The 16,408-nt window shown below is 45.8% G+C and overlaps 1 protein-coding gene and 2 long non-coding RNA genes across 3 annotated transcripts in view; 2 read left to right on the top strand and 1 right to left on the bottom strand.

Moving 5' to 3' along the window:
• The first annotated feature begins 29 nt into the window (after window positions 1-29).
• LOC132987199 (uncharacterized) lies at window positions 30-1,661 on the top strand. The gene is made up of 2 exons (XR_009675587.1): window positions 30-1,028; window positions 1,115-1,661. It is a non-coding gene; the product is annotated as an uncharacterized LOC132987199 (long non-coding RNA).
• A 245-nt stretch (window positions 1,662-1,906) lies between these two features.
• The window catches only part of mylka (myosin, light chain kinase a), a 41,123-nt gene continuing 26,621 nt past the window's right edge, over window positions 1,907-16,408 (bottom strand). Inside the window, exons 18-34 of the mRNA XM_061054095.1 lie at window positions 15,520-15,579; window positions 8,573-8,620; window positions 8,148-8,275; window positions 6,829-6,985; window positions 6,532-6,722; window positions 6,342-6,453; window positions 6,112-6,144; window positions 5,771-5,861; window positions 5,488-5,691; window positions 4,596-4,813; window positions 3,761-3,884; window positions 3,515-3,667; window positions 3,201-3,324; window positions 2,919-3,009; window positions 2,694-2,822; window positions 2,314-2,426; window positions 1,907-2,232 (exon numbers count right to left, since the gene is read on the bottom strand). Of these exons, the coding sequence (XP_060910078.1) occupies window positions 2,077-2,232; window positions 2,314-2,426; window positions 2,694-2,822; window positions 2,919-3,009; window positions 3,201-3,324; window positions 3,515-3,667; window positions 3,761-3,884; window positions 4,596-4,813; window positions 5,488-5,691; window positions 5,771-5,861; window positions 6,112-6,144; window positions 6,342-6,453; window positions 6,532-6,722; window positions 6,829-6,985; window positions 8,148-8,275; window positions 8,573-8,620; window positions 15,520-15,579 (2,132 nt within the window). The 3' untranslated portion in view covers window positions 1,907-2,076. The remainder of the gene's footprint in view (window positions 2,233-2,313; window positions 2,427-2,693; window positions 2,823-2,918; window positions 3,010-3,200; window positions 3,325-3,514; window positions 3,668-3,760; window positions 3,885-4,595; window positions 4,814-5,487; window positions 5,692-5,770; window positions 5,862-6,111; window positions 6,145-6,341; window positions 6,454-6,531; window positions 6,723-6,828; window positions 6,986-8,147; window positions 8,276-8,572; window positions 8,621-15,519; window positions 15,580-16,408) is intronic.
• On the top strand, window positions 7,212-8,412 carry LOC132987200 (uncharacterized). Its single transcript, XR_009675588.1, has 2 exons — window positions 7,212-7,317; window positions 8,114-8,412. It is a non-coding gene; the product is annotated as an uncharacterized LOC132987200 (long non-coding RNA).

Raw genomic sequence — 16,408 nt, 5'->3', positions numbered from 1 at the left:
ATCAGGAAGGACAGCAGCCGGTTGTTTTTGTGATACGTTTATTGTTTCGGTGAGTAACTACAGTCCAAGTGTGTGGTACATGTTCCTCTGCAGCTCGTCACACTCAGATATATTCATAAAAAAACATCATCTACATACATCTAATACGAAACACGTCAGAGTGAGTCACTGCCTCAGGGACAGACGTGACCTAGTAAGTGCTGGCTCTTCATATGATCACATTAATATAATAAATCTGTGCTTAAATAAAACCTTCTGAAATACAAGCACACACACACACAGAGCGAGCGGCAGGCGCAGGTACGGAACACACACACACACACACCTGTGACATCTCAGAGGAGATTCTTTGGTTTCTTCAAATGTCTGATAAATGATGTAAAGCACAAACAAACAGCTGGAATGTGACAAAAACAACATGTTTAAAGGTACGACTGGGACGTCAGCGACACGTTCACGCAGCAGAGACGCTTCAAAGTGATAAAAAAACAACATGACCCCCGTGTAGCTTTAAGGCTAACAGTTTAAGGCACAGGTGATGTTAGCTCACAGAGGACTCCATGGTCAAACCGCTCAGAGTCTAAATAAAAGTGTTTGAAACATGAACAGAAGGAAGGATAAAAACTACAAGACGGGATATTTCAAAACGTTAATCATCGTTAGAATCGCCCTCTTACTCTCACAGAGCCTGACAGCGTCTGGTCTTGTTTCTATTCAGGTTGTCGTGACGCGAGCCAGCGCTCTGCGTCGGCTTCAAATCATCACAACAGGAAAACTGTACGGGAGACTTCATTACCCAGAATCCCAGTGTGGTTAAGGAGTGATGTCAGCCTAAATCTGCTTCCAAGTCGAGTCACCGGACCTCCAGTCCTTGTTGAGTCTCAAGTCCAAGTCGAGTCCTCAAAGAAAAATCTGAGCTGAGTCAAAAGTCCTGTCCCTCCCATGAGTCAGAGTCAGAGCAAAGTTCCAAGATGTGTTTCAGTCCCCAGAGCTAAAGTCCAAGTCGAGTCACCAAACCTCCAGTCTGAGTTGAGTATCAAGTCCCCAGGTTTGAGTCCAAGTGAAGTCATCAAACCTCGAGGCCGAGTTGAGTCTTGAGTCCCCAGTGCTTAAGTCCTAGTTGAGTCACCAAAATAAATTTGAGCCATGTCCGAGTCCTGTACCCCCGAAGAGGTGGGGAAGGTCCAGAAGGTTGAGTCTAAGCAAAGTTCCAAGTTAAGTCTCGAGTCCAAGTCGAATCACCAAACTTCAAGTCCCAGTTGAGTCTCTAGTCCCCAGAGCTCAGGTCCAAGTCGAGTTACCAAACCTCCAGTCCCTGGTTGAGTCTTTAGGTCCCCAGTGCTAGATTCACCAAACCTCGAGTCCAGGTCGAGTCACCGAAGAGTCTGAGTCCAGTCCCTACTATCCTAGCCTCAGTCCGAGTCCTCAAGTTTGAGTCTGAGCTCCAGATGGGTTTTTTTTAACAGTAAGGCAACAACTACAGCTCTCATAATTCATTTTGTCTTAAATATGATGAGAGCTACAGCAACATGCTAACATGCTAAAGCTTGTTCTGAGTTACTGACATGTTTACTGTCGTTTATATTTCCAATAAGCAGATCGATTTATTGATTTATCGATTTATCAAATAAAAATGTATAAAATTAATAGTTCTTCGTGATCTCGCTGATAAAACCCGACGAATTTAAAATGATGCGAAATAAACTTAGCTCCATGTAGTGTCAGATTTCAGTTCTGTATCTTTAAGAGGAAACCTGCTGAAGATGAGGTCCTGACTTGTGAGGGGCGGAGCTGCTGATCTCCTAAGGTATCAGGTGGGCGGGGTTTATCACACGGCATGGTGCTAATTTAAATTAAAACATGCAGGAAGTTAAATAAAAATGATATCGTGTGACATGAAGTGGATTTTGAGACAAGTTTTGAGATTTAAATCATGTGATATGTTCATGACATGCTCACCACAAACCCCGCCCACCTGCTCCACCTGGAACAACAACATCTGATAATAAGGGGTCAGTATTTCATGCTCAGGTGTGACAGGCTCCTCCTCCTCCTCCTGTGGGAGTGCACACTACTTTACTCCTCCTCCTCCTCTTCCTCCTCCTCCTCTTCCTCCTCTTCCTCCTCCTCCTCTCCCGCCATCACCTCCACCAGCAGCTCGGCGGTGCAGGTCGCCTCCCCAAGACTGTTCACCGCCTTCACTGTGTACTTGGCGTCATCGTCACCTGAAACCTGTAGGAGTAGAAGCATTGACATCATCAGTAACACCTCCTTGTATGACAGCATCACTGACACCACCAGGCGACCTCTGACCTCTGAAATGACAAGGCTGCAGTTTCCGTCCTCGTCGTAGTCGAGCTGAAAGTGTCGGGTCTCTTTGATTGGCTGTTCGTCTTTGTACCAGACCACCTCAGGGTCGGGGTAACCTGTGGACGCGGAGCAGGAGGGAAACTTCATTTTGTATTATTTTGTTTGTTAGTACATTAAAGTCAAGATTAAACCTGGGAGGGCTGACAGGTTTATAACCACCGCCAAAGATGTATAACCAGGGCGTGATGTCACACACATTCGCCTGTTCGTGTTGTGAGTAGCGTCCAACACATGACCCTTCTATACAAACAGTAAACATGACAGTGCTTTCTGTGTTCTGATTGGCTGTTGGCAGTAGTGATGTACAACTGTCCGTCTCGTACCTTCGATCTTACAGTCGAAACGGGCGGCGCTGCCCTCCACCACCTCCACGTCCTTGATGACGGAGCTGAACGTCGGCTTACACTCCGTCTTCTGCTCGTACTCCAAACACTCCAGGAACTGATTATCCTCTGAACACACACACACACACACATTTGTGATGATGATGCATGAATGAACAAAGTATCTCTCTCTCTCTCAGTCATTGTCACATTTGTTGTCCGTACCTTCGGTGGGCGAGCCCTTCTTGGCACTGACTCCCGCCATCATGGCCATGGACGACAGTCTGCTGATGGCTCGCACAGCGTGCCCCGTTTTCTACCACAAAAAAAGAAACAGTCACATGTCACAAGTAAGGAAAGGGAGGGACTTCTGATATCAGCTTTGTCAACAACAATGGCAGATGACTCGTTTTTTGAAGTGTCAGGTGTGGAGATGCTGCTGATGTCACGACTCCTTTACATCGTCTTCAGGCTCTCATCCTTATTTCTGTTTGTTTGTTTGTTTACCTGCCACTTCCTCCTCAGGATGTACTTCTTCATCCTTTCTTTGGACAGTTTCTTGGTCTTCATGGTGTTGGTGTCCTGCTTCAGCCAGGTGTGTTCAAAACACTGAGCACAGGTGAGACGAGTCCTGCCACACACACACACACACACACACACTTTACTGTTTCAGATTTATGTTCATTTAAAATCTTAGCTTTTCTCTAACAGTAGACTAACATCAAACTAACACTAACAGTTAGCTAAGCTAACAATAAGCTAACAGTAAGTTAACAGTAAGCTAACAGTTAGCCCTCTGCAGTGTTCGGTGTTTTTCATACTTCATGTCTTTCTTCAGCAGGTTGGTGATGAAATCTTTGGCCGTGTCGGAGATTTCATCAAACGCCTCGTCCTCAAAGTCCCAGGTGGCTGATGTGACATTGGACAGAGTCTCGTTGTCGTTATCGCCCATAAACGGAGAAAGACCGCTCAGCCTGAGAGGACGACAAACACAAACTGAGCCAGACTGAGCCAGACTGAACCAGACTCACTACATGAGAGTCTCCATGAGATAATGAAGTACTCACAGGATGTAGCAGATGACTCCTATACTCCACATGTCTGTAGGATAACTGATGGCTTCATAGTTGATCACCTCAGGAGCCACAAACTCTGGAGTCCCAAACAAAACCTTCAGAGTGCCCGCGCTCTCTGTTCGGAAACAAAGATTTGTATCATCAATACTTTCATTTATTATATCAGTAAGATGTGTAGTGAGTGAAATGATAAAAGGTACCTTACTATAAGATCAGACATTAAGGAAACATACTATGTTGAAGTGCTGGCTTCTCTGACAACAATGCAGCAGCCAGTATGTCCTCCTTCTAACTTTAGATTCTGGTCCTGAATGCTCTGGATTTGTTTGGACCAGAGAAGGTAGGCGGTTTTAAGACACCCCCACACGGCCGTTTTGGACGCCCCTCGGTTTGCCAGATATGAGAGCAGTTATCAGGTCAAACCAACAGGTGTTGCAGCGATGGAAGCAGGCAAGAGAACTGGTTCAGATAGAAGTGATTGTACCCGACCTAAAAAGCCTCTGCATGTTTCTAATAAGCTCCACGAGCAGAAACGTGCTCAAACTAGGATCAATATTGGAGATGCTTTTGAAAAAATGGAGAGAGGTTAGAACGCAGAAAGCTTCAGTGGATCCCAGGTGTGTTGTTACCCGGGTGAAGTATTTTAGTCAAACAGAAAGCAAACCAGTTTTTTTAAACAACGTCCTTCTGACGGTAGAACAGGTCGTTATAAACCAACTCCTTGAATAATTCATCACTCAATGTGGAGAAGTAAATACCTCCTCCTACAGTCCCTAAACCTCCTGCTCTCCTTTAACCCCGCCCCCCGCTAGCACTGACTGGTTACCGAGTCGTCTGGCGAGTCCGAAGTCGATGAGTTTGATCTTGCTGCCCATCTTGTTGACACACATGATGTTTTCAGGTTTGAGGTCGAGGTGGACGATGCCCTGTTTGTGGATGAAGGCCACGCCGTCGATGATCTGCAGCATGTATTTGATCACTTCTCTCTCTGTCAGCTCAAAGTCCTCGTCGATGATCCGCTCAAACAGCTCGCCGCCAGAGATGCTGAACGCACGCACACACACACACACACACACACACACACACACACACACACACACACACACACACACACACACACACACACACACACACACACAGTTTTATGAGTTATACTCGGGTCTGATGTCGTCTCAGGTATTATGCTGATTAAATTTGCTGATAAGAGTGGTGAGCTGCACTTTCAAAATAAAAGCCTGAGGACACTTTCACTAGAAGTCAGTTCAGACAATGACCGTTTGATAACAATCTCTGTGCACACAGATTCACCAAAATGACAAAAAACGCTGTGGTACACATGCCAGGCTAGTAGGTGGCAGTGTGACTTTGTAGTGAAACAACACGCTCATGCTCACGTCCTCTTTCTTCCACAGAGCGGTGATGTGTAAACATACCAACACGTTTGTTGGTCATGTTTGTTGTCTCTCTCGCTCTGCAGCTGTTAGTTCAAATATGAATGTTTTTTAACAGCGTCAGTACTTTGTAACATCACCGATCATCATAATAACAATAATAATAATAATAACTTTATTTATATAGAATAACTGGGATTATATTCCTTTAAAACACGTGGTTACACAGATTAACGTATCAAAGTGAGTCAAGTTTCTGTCAGCAGAATTGTCTCTACTACGTTTGGTGTCTGAATCTGAACATTTCCGTTGAACATCTGGACGTACATCTCGAGCACCATGACGATGTCCGACTTGCCCTCGAAGGCGTCGATGCACTGCACCAGTTTGGGGTGATGGAGGCTGTTCATGATGCCGATCTCCTGCCGCACGTTCTCCTTCTCCTTCGCCGAGTACGCCTTGATGAACTTCCCTGCCCAAACCTTCTTCGTCGCTTTCTCCACCAGTTTGAACACCTGACCAAACTTCCCCCTGGCACACACACACATTTTTTCTTTGTTATAAGTGAAGAGTTGCATTGTGGGTAAAGTGTGAGTGGGCGGAGCCTTACGTTCCCAGCCTTTCCTCCACGTCGTAGAGCTCCTTCACCTTCACGTCTGATCTGATGCTCACGTCCCTGTAGTCCGGCTCTTTCTCGGAGTCTGAACACACACACACACACACACACACACACACACACACACACACACACACACACACACACACACACACACACACACACACACACACACACACACACACACACACACAGAGTCAGTGCTGAGTTAATCATGTTATGATTTCTTTAGTTTTGTTACATTATTATCATCTCTCAGATGTGTGTGTGTGTGTTGTGTGTTGTTGTGTTAGTGTTAATCAGCTGATACAGTGAGTGTAAACAGGAAGGCGTACCATCGTCTTCCTCCTCGGCCTCGTCCAGAGCATCTGTTAGACCAAACACAGTTAGTTCAGTTAGTCAGCTTTAGGTTAGCTTACGTTAGCGAACTCAGTTTAGCGAACTCAGTTTAGTGAACTCAGTTTAGTGAACTCAGTTTAGCGAACTCAGTTTAGCGAACTCAGTTTAGCGAACTCAGGTCTGACCGAGTCACCTGCTGTGTGTCAGGTGTATTCAGCTGACTCACCATCGTCCACCAGTCCCATGGTCACAGGTTCAGACTCGGCACTCGGCTCGCCCACGCCGTAGATGTTCTCCGCCCGGATACGAAACTTATACTGACGCTCCGGGAGCAAATTCTGCAGACAGACGCAAACTTTAGAATCAAACGCTCGGTTACGTTTCGTCGCTCTGTCTCAGGTGTGACTCCCCCTCACCTGTACATTGTAGGAGGTGCTGTTACAGGACACCAGCTGTTTCCACGTGGGCTCCACAGAGTCCCAGATCTCCACGTTGTAGGACTGAACGGCGCTGCCTCCGTCGTACGTCGGCCCGTACCAGGACAGGGTCAGAGTCGCACGTCGGACATCTGAGGTTGCAGGGACCTTAGCCGGGGGGTCGGGTTTATCTGTGGGGGGAGGGGGCAGGGTTAGAGTCTTTTTGATCAAACACAGAGGGATGTTGTCATGGAAACAGTCTAATCTTCGTAAAGAAGCACGATGTATGCGTCTGACCGACGATGGTGAGGTTGAGCGCCGCCTGGCGGAGACCGTAGCTGTTCCTCAGCTCGATGGTGTAACAGCCACAGTGTTCCTGCTGACCGCTGGTGATGGTCAGCTGACTGCTGCTGTCACTGCTCTCTATGGAGATATCAGCTGTGCCCTCCTGGATCTACACACATGAAAAAAAGACGTATTTGTTACCACGGCAACAGACAGAAGTCCTAGACGCCTGATATTGTATATTTACTGTTTTTATTCAACACAAAGTTGCAGACAAACTCCTGCACGTTGACTCGACACGAAGACAAACATGTGTGGACAACGAGGGCAGAGCTGCAGAGGAGCGAGCTTGTCTTCGTTTAGACATCGCTCTCTCTCTTTTTTATGAAAATGTGACTGAAGGTTTTTAAAGCTTCAGTACTGAGACACATTCATGCAGAGGTGTTACTCCCAGCATGCACTGCAGTTTAGGTTAAACTCCCAGCATGCACTGCAGTTTAGGTTAAACTCCCAGCATGCACTGCAGCTTAGGTTAGGTGTGTGAGTGGCCCTTTCCGAATAGCCACAGTTCAGTAAGCAGTACGTACTATTCAGTAGGGAGTTTCAGTATACTGAACATTTCAGTATGGATACTAACTTCCGGGTTTTATGCAGTATGGATCGAATGCGTGCTTTCAGGAAATTAATTGTATTTTACCACCCACAATGCTGTGCGAAATTAAATGTAAATCGTCACGTCATGTCCGCCTCCAAATCAAAACAAACGAGCATGGATTAATTGAATCAATTTTTAATCTAGAGTTAAAGTCCCGTCTGAAATCACTACTTTTAATTAACAACAGAAAATAAAACAAATGTCTGCATTATTATAAAACCTTTCTCCCTCTGTTTAAATAATGATTTCACTATTTAAATGTGTCTTTATTGGTTTATTTTATATTCTGTATATTACTGTCTTTCATTTGTACTTTCCTTTATGTACTGTATGTTATTTAGTTATTTAATCTACCTTTTACTTGATTTACATTGTGATATTGTTTTTGTTTACCTGACTGTATATATGCGCATTACTCTTCTTGAATAAAGCTAAACAAACAAACAAAAAAAAACGGGTGAATGCGACCGGTTCGGGAAACGTAAATGACGTCACTTCCATACTGAATGAATCAGAAGAAGTAGGAACAAATATCTGCATACTGTGCGCGCCTACTGAATAGTAGGTACTAACAGTATGCAGCACGGATAGTAGGTACTGCCTACTGCCAGATTGAGTAGGTACTTGGCAATTCGGATACAGCCAGTGTGTGCATGCGTGTGTGTGTCTCTCTCACTGGTTTCCTGAACTTGAGCCAGGTGCAGTTGATGGGCGGAGCTCCAGAGAACTTGCAGAGGATCTCCACCTTCTCTCCGGCTAAAATCTTCATGTCCTCTGGAAACTGAAGGATCTGAGGAGGGAGAGCTGAGCGGGCGCATGCACACGCACACACGCACACACACACACACACACAAACACACAAACACACACACACACACACACACACACACACACACACACAAACACACAAACACACAAACACACACACACACACACACAGATCAATCAGTAGTATATACACTGTCATATCTGATGTTGGTCCGACTGACTCTGACTGACAGACTTTGCATACATCTCGCTGCATTAGATGGAGTATGATCATCACACACTGTGTCAACGTGAGGTTAAAACATGTGTGACCTTTGACTCTTTAATGGTCACCTTGTTTTGGAGGAGTCTTTGTCGTCGGTTTCTTTATTCTGGCTTCACCTGAAACACAAAACCAAAAACAGACAGTCAGAGAATCGGTATTGAAGCTATATTTTCTCTTCTTTGCCGCTACATCCACATCCGTCGAAGCAGAACAGTAAAATCCAGTCAGAGGAAAGAGTCTCAGCAGACACAGTCACCACCAAACATGTACGGAGGCCCAGAAGGGACGATGGAGCAGCTTTACTTTAGGAGAAGGCTGTATTGTTTTATTTATTTTTTTATTTTTTTAAAGATTTATTTTTGGGCTTTTTTGTGCCTTTAATGGAGAGATAGGACAGTGGATAGAGTCGGAAATCAGGGAGAGAGAGTGAGGAACAACATGCGGGAAAGAAGCCACAGGTGGGATGTGAACCCGGGCCACCCGCATGCATGGGGCGCGCTCACCAACCACTGCGCCAGCAGCACCCCTGTATTTTATTTTGAAGGAACATGAGACTGACTGTATCTTTAACGTTTATATTCTGTGTTTTGTAACATGAATGTCCTCTGCCAGTCCCTCCCTCTTTAAATGATGAACTGAACTACCTGTGATGGTTTGAAACAGACGCTTAACGTTCAGCTCTGCTTCATTCCTTTCTCAGATCATCTGTTGACCTTTGAGCTGTTTTAAACGGAGTCTGTCCTTTTAGGGATCTGAACTCTTTATGTTCATTTCTTCTTTCATCTCTCTGATGAGTTTCTGTCTTTTGTTTCTGTGACATCACAATGTATGCTGACTTCTGCTTCATGGGTCACAGAAAAGAAGAAGAATGTGAGACAGAGCGGCTCTGATGCCCAAATATGGTAATTCTAAAAATAACTCCTCTGCAGGCAGGAAATAGTTCCTGGAGGTTTTATTTATTCTAGAGAAGAAGAGGAGAAGACGAAGACATGTGTCTCAGTTATTACACAAACTTATTGAGCTCACTCAGAAGAACTGCCTGTTGGAACAGATTCTTAGAAAACCAGGAACAAACTGAGTGAGACCGTCTCATCAATTCAAAACTTAAAGGTGACATATCTTCAATCAGTGTAAATAAGTCTCAGAGCTCCTCAAAACATTTCTGTGAAGTTTCTTTATCTAAATCCACTCTGATCCTGAATTTGATCATGTCTATAAACCCCTCTATTTCAGCCCTGATCAGAACAGGCTGTTTCTGTGTCTGTAGCCTTAAATGTAAATGAGCTGTGTCTGACCACGCCCCCTCTCTGGAACGGCTTGGGTGTCTCGGGGTTTCTCGAGCCATGTCCTATTGTTTACGGTGAGAAGGCAGACTCAGAGGGCAAACAAACACCTAGCTGTGGGAGTTTCCCCTACAGAGGTCACGTGTCGATGCGATACACATTATTGCAGAACCTTCTTTATGTTTTTTTATCAGGGAATCTTGGCTAGGGGCCGCTTGTATACTGTGCTGGGACACACACACACACACACACACACACACACACACACACACACACACACACACACACACACACACACACACACACACACACACACACAGCAACAACCTACAACAACAACCTTCAGCCAGAACTGCAGCAACAGCCTGCAGCCAGAACTACAGCAACAACCTTCAGCCAGAACTACAGCAACAACCTTCAGCCAGAACTACAGCAACAACCTGCAGCAACAACCTGCAGCCAGAACTACAGCAACAACCTGCAGCAACAGCCTGCAGCCAGAACTACAGCAACAACCTTCAGCCAGAACTACAGCAACAACCTTCAGCCAGAACTACAGCAACAACCTGCAGCCAGAACTACAGCAACAACCTGCAGCAACAACCTGCAGCCAGAACTACAGCAACAACCTGCAGCCAGAACTACAGCAACAACCTGCAGCAATAACCTGCAGCCAGAACTACAGCAACAACCTACAACAACAACAACCTGCAGCCAGAACTACAGCAACAACCTGCAGCCAGAACTACAGCAACAACCTTCAGCCAGAACTACAGCAACAACCTGCAGCAACAACCTGCAGCAAGAACTACAGCAACAACCTGCAGCAACACCCTGCAGCAAGAACTACAGCAACAACCTGCAGCCAGAACTACAGCAACAACCTGCAACAACCTGCAACAACATACTGCAGCAAGAACTACAGCAACAACCTGCAACAACATACTGCAGCAAGAACTACAGCAACAACCTGCAGCAAGAACTACAGTAACAACCTGCAGCAACACCCTGCAGCCAGAACTACAGCAACAACCTGCAGCAACATACTGCAGCAAGAACTACAGCCACAACCTGCAGCAAGAACTACAGCAACAACCTGCAGCAACATACTGCAGCAAGAACTACAGCCACAACCTGCAGCAACAACCTGCAGCCATAACTACAGTAACAACCTGCAGCAAGAACTACAGCAACAACCTGCAACAACATACTGCAGCAAGAACTACAGCAACAACCTGCAGCAACATACTGCAGCAAGAACTACAGCCACAACCTGCAGCATGAACTACAGCAACAACCTGCAGCAACACCCTGCAGCCAGAACTACAGCAACAACCTGCAGCAACATACTGCAGCAAGAACTACAGCAACAACCTGCAGCCAGAACTACAGCAACAACCTGCAGCAACATACTGCAGCCAGAACTACAGCAACAACCTTCAGCCAGAACTACAGCAACAATCTGCAGCAACAACCTGCAGCCAGAACTACAGCAACAACCTGCAGCCAGAACTACAGCAACAACCTACAACAACAACCTGCAACAACAACCTGCAGCCAGAACTACAGCAACAACCTGCAGCCAGAACTACAGCAACAACCTGCAGCAACAACCTGCAGCAATAACCTGCAGCCAGAACTACAGCAACAACCTGCAGCAACAACCTGCAGTCAGAACTACAGCAACAACATGCAGCAAGAATTACAGCAACAACCTGCAACAACATACTGCAGCAAGAACTACAGCAACAACCTGCAGCAACAACCTGCAGCCAGAACTACAGCCACAACCTGCAGCCAGAACTACAGCAACAACCTGCAACAACATACTGCAGCAAGAACTACAGCAACAACCTGCAGCCAGAACTACAGCAACAACCTGCAGCAACATACTGCAGGAAGAACTACAGCCACAACCTGCAGCCAGAACTACAGCAACAACCTGCAACAACATACTGCAGCAAGAACTACAGCAACAACCTGCAACAACATACTGCAGCAACATACTGCAGCAAGAACTACATCAACAACCTGCAGCAAGAACTACAGCAACAACCTGCAGCAACACCCTGCAGCCAGAACTACAGCAACAACCTGCAGCAACATACTGCAGCAAGAACTACAGCAACAACCTGCAGCAACACCCTGCAGCCAGAACTACAGCAACAACCTGCAGCAACAACAACAACAACAACCTGCAGCCAGAACTACAACAACAACCTACAGCAACAACCTACAACAACAACCTGCAGCAACAACCTGCAGCCAGAACTACAGCAACAACCTGCAGCAAGAACTACAGCAACAACCTATAGCAACAACCTACAACAACAACAACAACCTGCAGCAACAACATGCAGCCAGAACTACAGCAACAACCTGCAGCCAGAACTACAACAACAACCTACAACAACAACAACAACCTGCAGCAACACAACCTGCAGCCAGAACTACAACAACAACCTGCAGCAACAACCTACAGCCAGAACTACAACAGGAAGTTTTATTTATTTATTGAAGTCCAACATGATAAAACTTTTCAGATCAGAACATTATTCATATTTCAGACTCAGGTTCAGTCAGACTTAATGTCAGTCAGACTCAGGTTCAGTCAGACTCAGTGTCAGTCAGACTCAGGTTCAGTCAGACTTAATGTCAGTCAGACTCAGGTTCAGTCAGACTCAGTGTCAGTCAGACTCAGGTTCAGTCAGACTTAATGTCAGTCAGACTCAGTGTCAGTCAGACTCAGGTTCAGTCAGACTTAATGTCAGTCAGACTCAGGTTCAGTCAGACTCAGGTTCAGTCAGACTTAATGTCAGTCAGACTCAGTGTCAGTCAGACTCAGGTTCAGTCAGACTCAGGTTCAGTCAGACTCAGTGTCAGTCAGACTCAGGTTCAGTCAGACTCAGGTTCAGTCAGACTTAATGTCAGTCAGACTCAGTGTCAGTCAGACTCAGGTTCAGTCAGACTCAGGTTCAGTCAGACTTAATGTCAGTCAGACTCAGTGTCAGTCAGACTCAGTTTCAGTCAGACTCAGGTTCAGTCAGACTCAGTTTCAGTCAGACTCAGTGTCAGTCAGACTCAGGTTCAGTCAGACTCAGGTTCAGTCAGACTCAGTTTCAGTCAGACTCAGTGTCAGTCAGACTCAGTTTCAGTCAGACTCAGGTTCAGTCAGACTCAGTTTCAGTCAGACTCAGTGTCAGTCAGACTCAGTTTCAGTCAAACTCAGTGTCAGTCAGACTCAGTTTCAGGCTACAGTCTCTCTAACAAACATCTTCCAGGTCTTTGAGTTTCTGTGGACGTCTTCCTGTTTTTGTGGAGCGTCTCTGTAAAGACTTTAGCGTTTCACCGTGACCCGGAGGAGCTTCTTAAAAGGAGCTGCAGAGTTTTGATGTGCAGTGTGAAGTAAAACAAAGTCTGAGAGGAGGGACGGTCGAGCAAAACAGACCTTAAAAGGTAGAGAAGCCATGAAGAGCATCCCCCACACCTCCACCCTCATCCTCCCCTCATCCCTTCTGTGAGCTGTCAGCTCAGATCTGCTGCTAAGACTCCTCACAGGACTCCACGTTTCATTCAGGATGGATCACATGAATTAGCATCTTCAAAGCTTTTCTAGAGTCAGGTGAACTCAAATCCTGCAACACAACAGGAGCTTAGCTTAGCACAAACCTGACTGTATTAAAGAGGAAAAATATATACACTAAAAAAGACTTCAGTCTCAGCTATTTCTAAAAATAAGACACTGGTGATAAAATCGAATCACAGTCTCAGTGTCACAACCATCCTCACCAGCAGAGGGCGTATTTCCACATTAACACAATAAATTAAATCCATTTCCTTCAGACACAAAAACACCTGACTCTTATTTCTTGGACACAACCTGAAACCAAACCAACTCGTATTGTTCTTTCAGATGTGTTATGGTGGTTATTCAGCATGGTCCACATGTAAGCAGCACATGCTAATGTTAGCTTAGCGCTAATTCAAATCACCATTACTTTCTCTATAAAGAGACTGAGGATAAATCAAACTAACATGGCTGCCTTACACTGGTCTATGCAGGCAGTCATTCTACCTTAATGTAACCGAGTTTAAAAGAGAAACAACCAAACTGTCTGAACACATGACTATTGTCATCTCCAACATCCATCACATACAAGGCAAGGTTATCTCTGTGCAGAACACGGACACATCTGTCCGCTCTACATCACCCAGAAACATGTTTACTGCTTTGTTTTCTGTGTGTGTGTGTGTGTGTGTGTGTGTGTGTGTGTGTGTGTGTGTGTGTGTGTGTGTGTGTGTGTGTGTGTGCGTGTGCATGCCCTCACACACTCCTGCTTCAGGTTTCAGGATTCACAAACTCAAAGCAGGACAACAGAGTTCATGTCAGAGCAGCATCCTCACAGAGAATTTAATACTGAGGTATGCACAATCTGCACACAAACACACACACACACACACACACACACAGGGAGGATTAAGAGTTGGATCATAAAGATAAGAGCAGATTTTCCACTGAGAGCTGAAGACAGAAAAACAAACTGCAGCAGACACAAACACACTGTCTGTTACACACACACACACACACACACACACACACACACACACACACTGTCTGTTACACACACACACACACACACACACACACACACACACACACACACACACTGTCTGCTACACAATGTTGTGTTACACACTGTCTGTTACACACACACACACACACACACACACACACACACACACACACACTGTCTGCTACACAATGTTGTGTTACACACTGTCTGTTACACACACACAAACACACACACACAGTCTGTTACATACGGTCTGTTACACACTGTCTGCTACACAATGTTGTGTTACACACTGTCTGTTACACACACACAAACACACACACACACAGTCTGTTACATACGGTCTTTTACACACTGTCTGCTACACACTGTGTTAAGGATGTAAACGAGTCGTGTCCTGACATCAGCAGCAGCTCTACACCTGAAAGTCTTCCCTCCAGAAGATGAGTCAGACTTGCGTCTCAGACGACGTTGAGCATCATTTAGCTCTCTGGGAGCTGAACGCTGAAATCGCTGAGATACATTGGTTTGTGTTGACGACACTGAAATCGCTGAGATACATTGGTTTGTGTTGACGACACTGAAATCGCTGAGATACATTGGTTTGTGTTGACGACACTGCAGCACAAAAGACGGCGTCTGTGGACAAAGGTCTTTCAACTATGTAAGCAACAACAGACGTCATCTGGACATTAAGAAGAGCAAACTGAACATGCAGCCCCATCCCCAGAGGATGTAAACAAACAGGATGCTGTCACCATGGCAACAACATCGACAGTGAGGCTGACTCTGCGGTTCAGGAGCAGACACACGACCAGGTCACTAAAACATTCACACTGATGACTAGAGACGAAGCTGTCAGAGACACGAAAGGCTCATTTCGAGAGGGGGGAAGGGAAGAGGGGGCTGATGGGAAACGTGGTCCTAATGTGGAGAGAAGAGCCGTCTGAGGGAGGAAGGACTAATAATCTGACAGTGATGGTTTCAATGATACACAGAGCTGCTCTAAAATAGGAGCCTGTTTGTGTGTGTGTGTGTGTGTGTGTGTGTGTGTGTGTGTGTGTGTGTGTGTGTGTGTGTGTGGGAACCAGTGATCCCAGGCTGCAGCTCCATATTCGGGCAAAAGGAAAGAGGCAGCTGCATATTTTGGAAACTCACTCTCTGAGGTCGGAGTCGCCTTCTTCGACTTCTTGTCAGCCGGAGAGTTTTCTGTGGGGTCTGAAGGAGGGCAAGCGAGGGGGAGAGAGAGAGAGAGAGAATGATTAAGCAACAAAAGATCAGGAGATGGTTCAGATAAAGTCCTGACTGATATCAGACCGGTCTAAAGTTTACAGATGATTAAGAAACAGTGAAAAACAAGTCTGAAAAGTTTTTATTGATCTTTTTAGATGTTTTACTTTGAAGGAGCTTCCGTCTGAGTTTTAGATTCGTTAGCTTTACTGCTACGGTCACTTTGTGCCTCTCCAACTGACGTCCCCCATCTGTTCCTGCAGGGAGCGCTGGAGAACCATCGATGGTGGTCTCCATGCTGGAAATGCTGTCTCAGCCTAACTTTCAGTCATCCTAACGACAGGCTGAGAGCTGGAGCTGAGGCTAAACTGATCCTAAAAGGATGAGCCCTCAGAGTTTTGATCCTCAGAGGATGAACCCTCTGAGATCCGATCCCTGGAGGATGAACCCTCAGAGATCTGATCCCCGGAGGATGAACCCTCTGAGACCTGATCCCTGGAGGATGAACCCTCACAGATCTGATCCCCGGAAGATGAACCCTCAGAGATCTGATCCCCACAAGATGAACCCTCAGAGATCTGATACTCGGAGGATGAGCCCTCAGAGATCTGATTCTCGGAAGATGAACCCTCAGAGATCGGATTCTCGGAGGATGAACAACACACTGGTCTCAGGAATCTCCTTCTGATAACTGAGTCTGTTTGTGTTGAATTATTTTAATTACAGGAAACCGGAAGGAGACTGAGGCATGGGGGGGAGGGGGTCTGTGTGTTTTTATTCTCTGCTGTGTTCACTGCAGGGTTTCAGACTTTTCTCT

This window comes from Labrus mixtus, chromosome 13 (assembly GCF_963584025.1).
Source record: "Labrus mixtus chromosome 13, fLabMix1.1, whole genome shotgun sequence".
NCBI lineage: Eukaryota > Metazoa > Chordata > Actinopteri > Labriformes > Labridae > Labrus > Labrus mixtus.
Note: the sequence above shows the minus strand (reverse complement) of the source record. Positions and strands in the feature narration are given on the sequence as shown.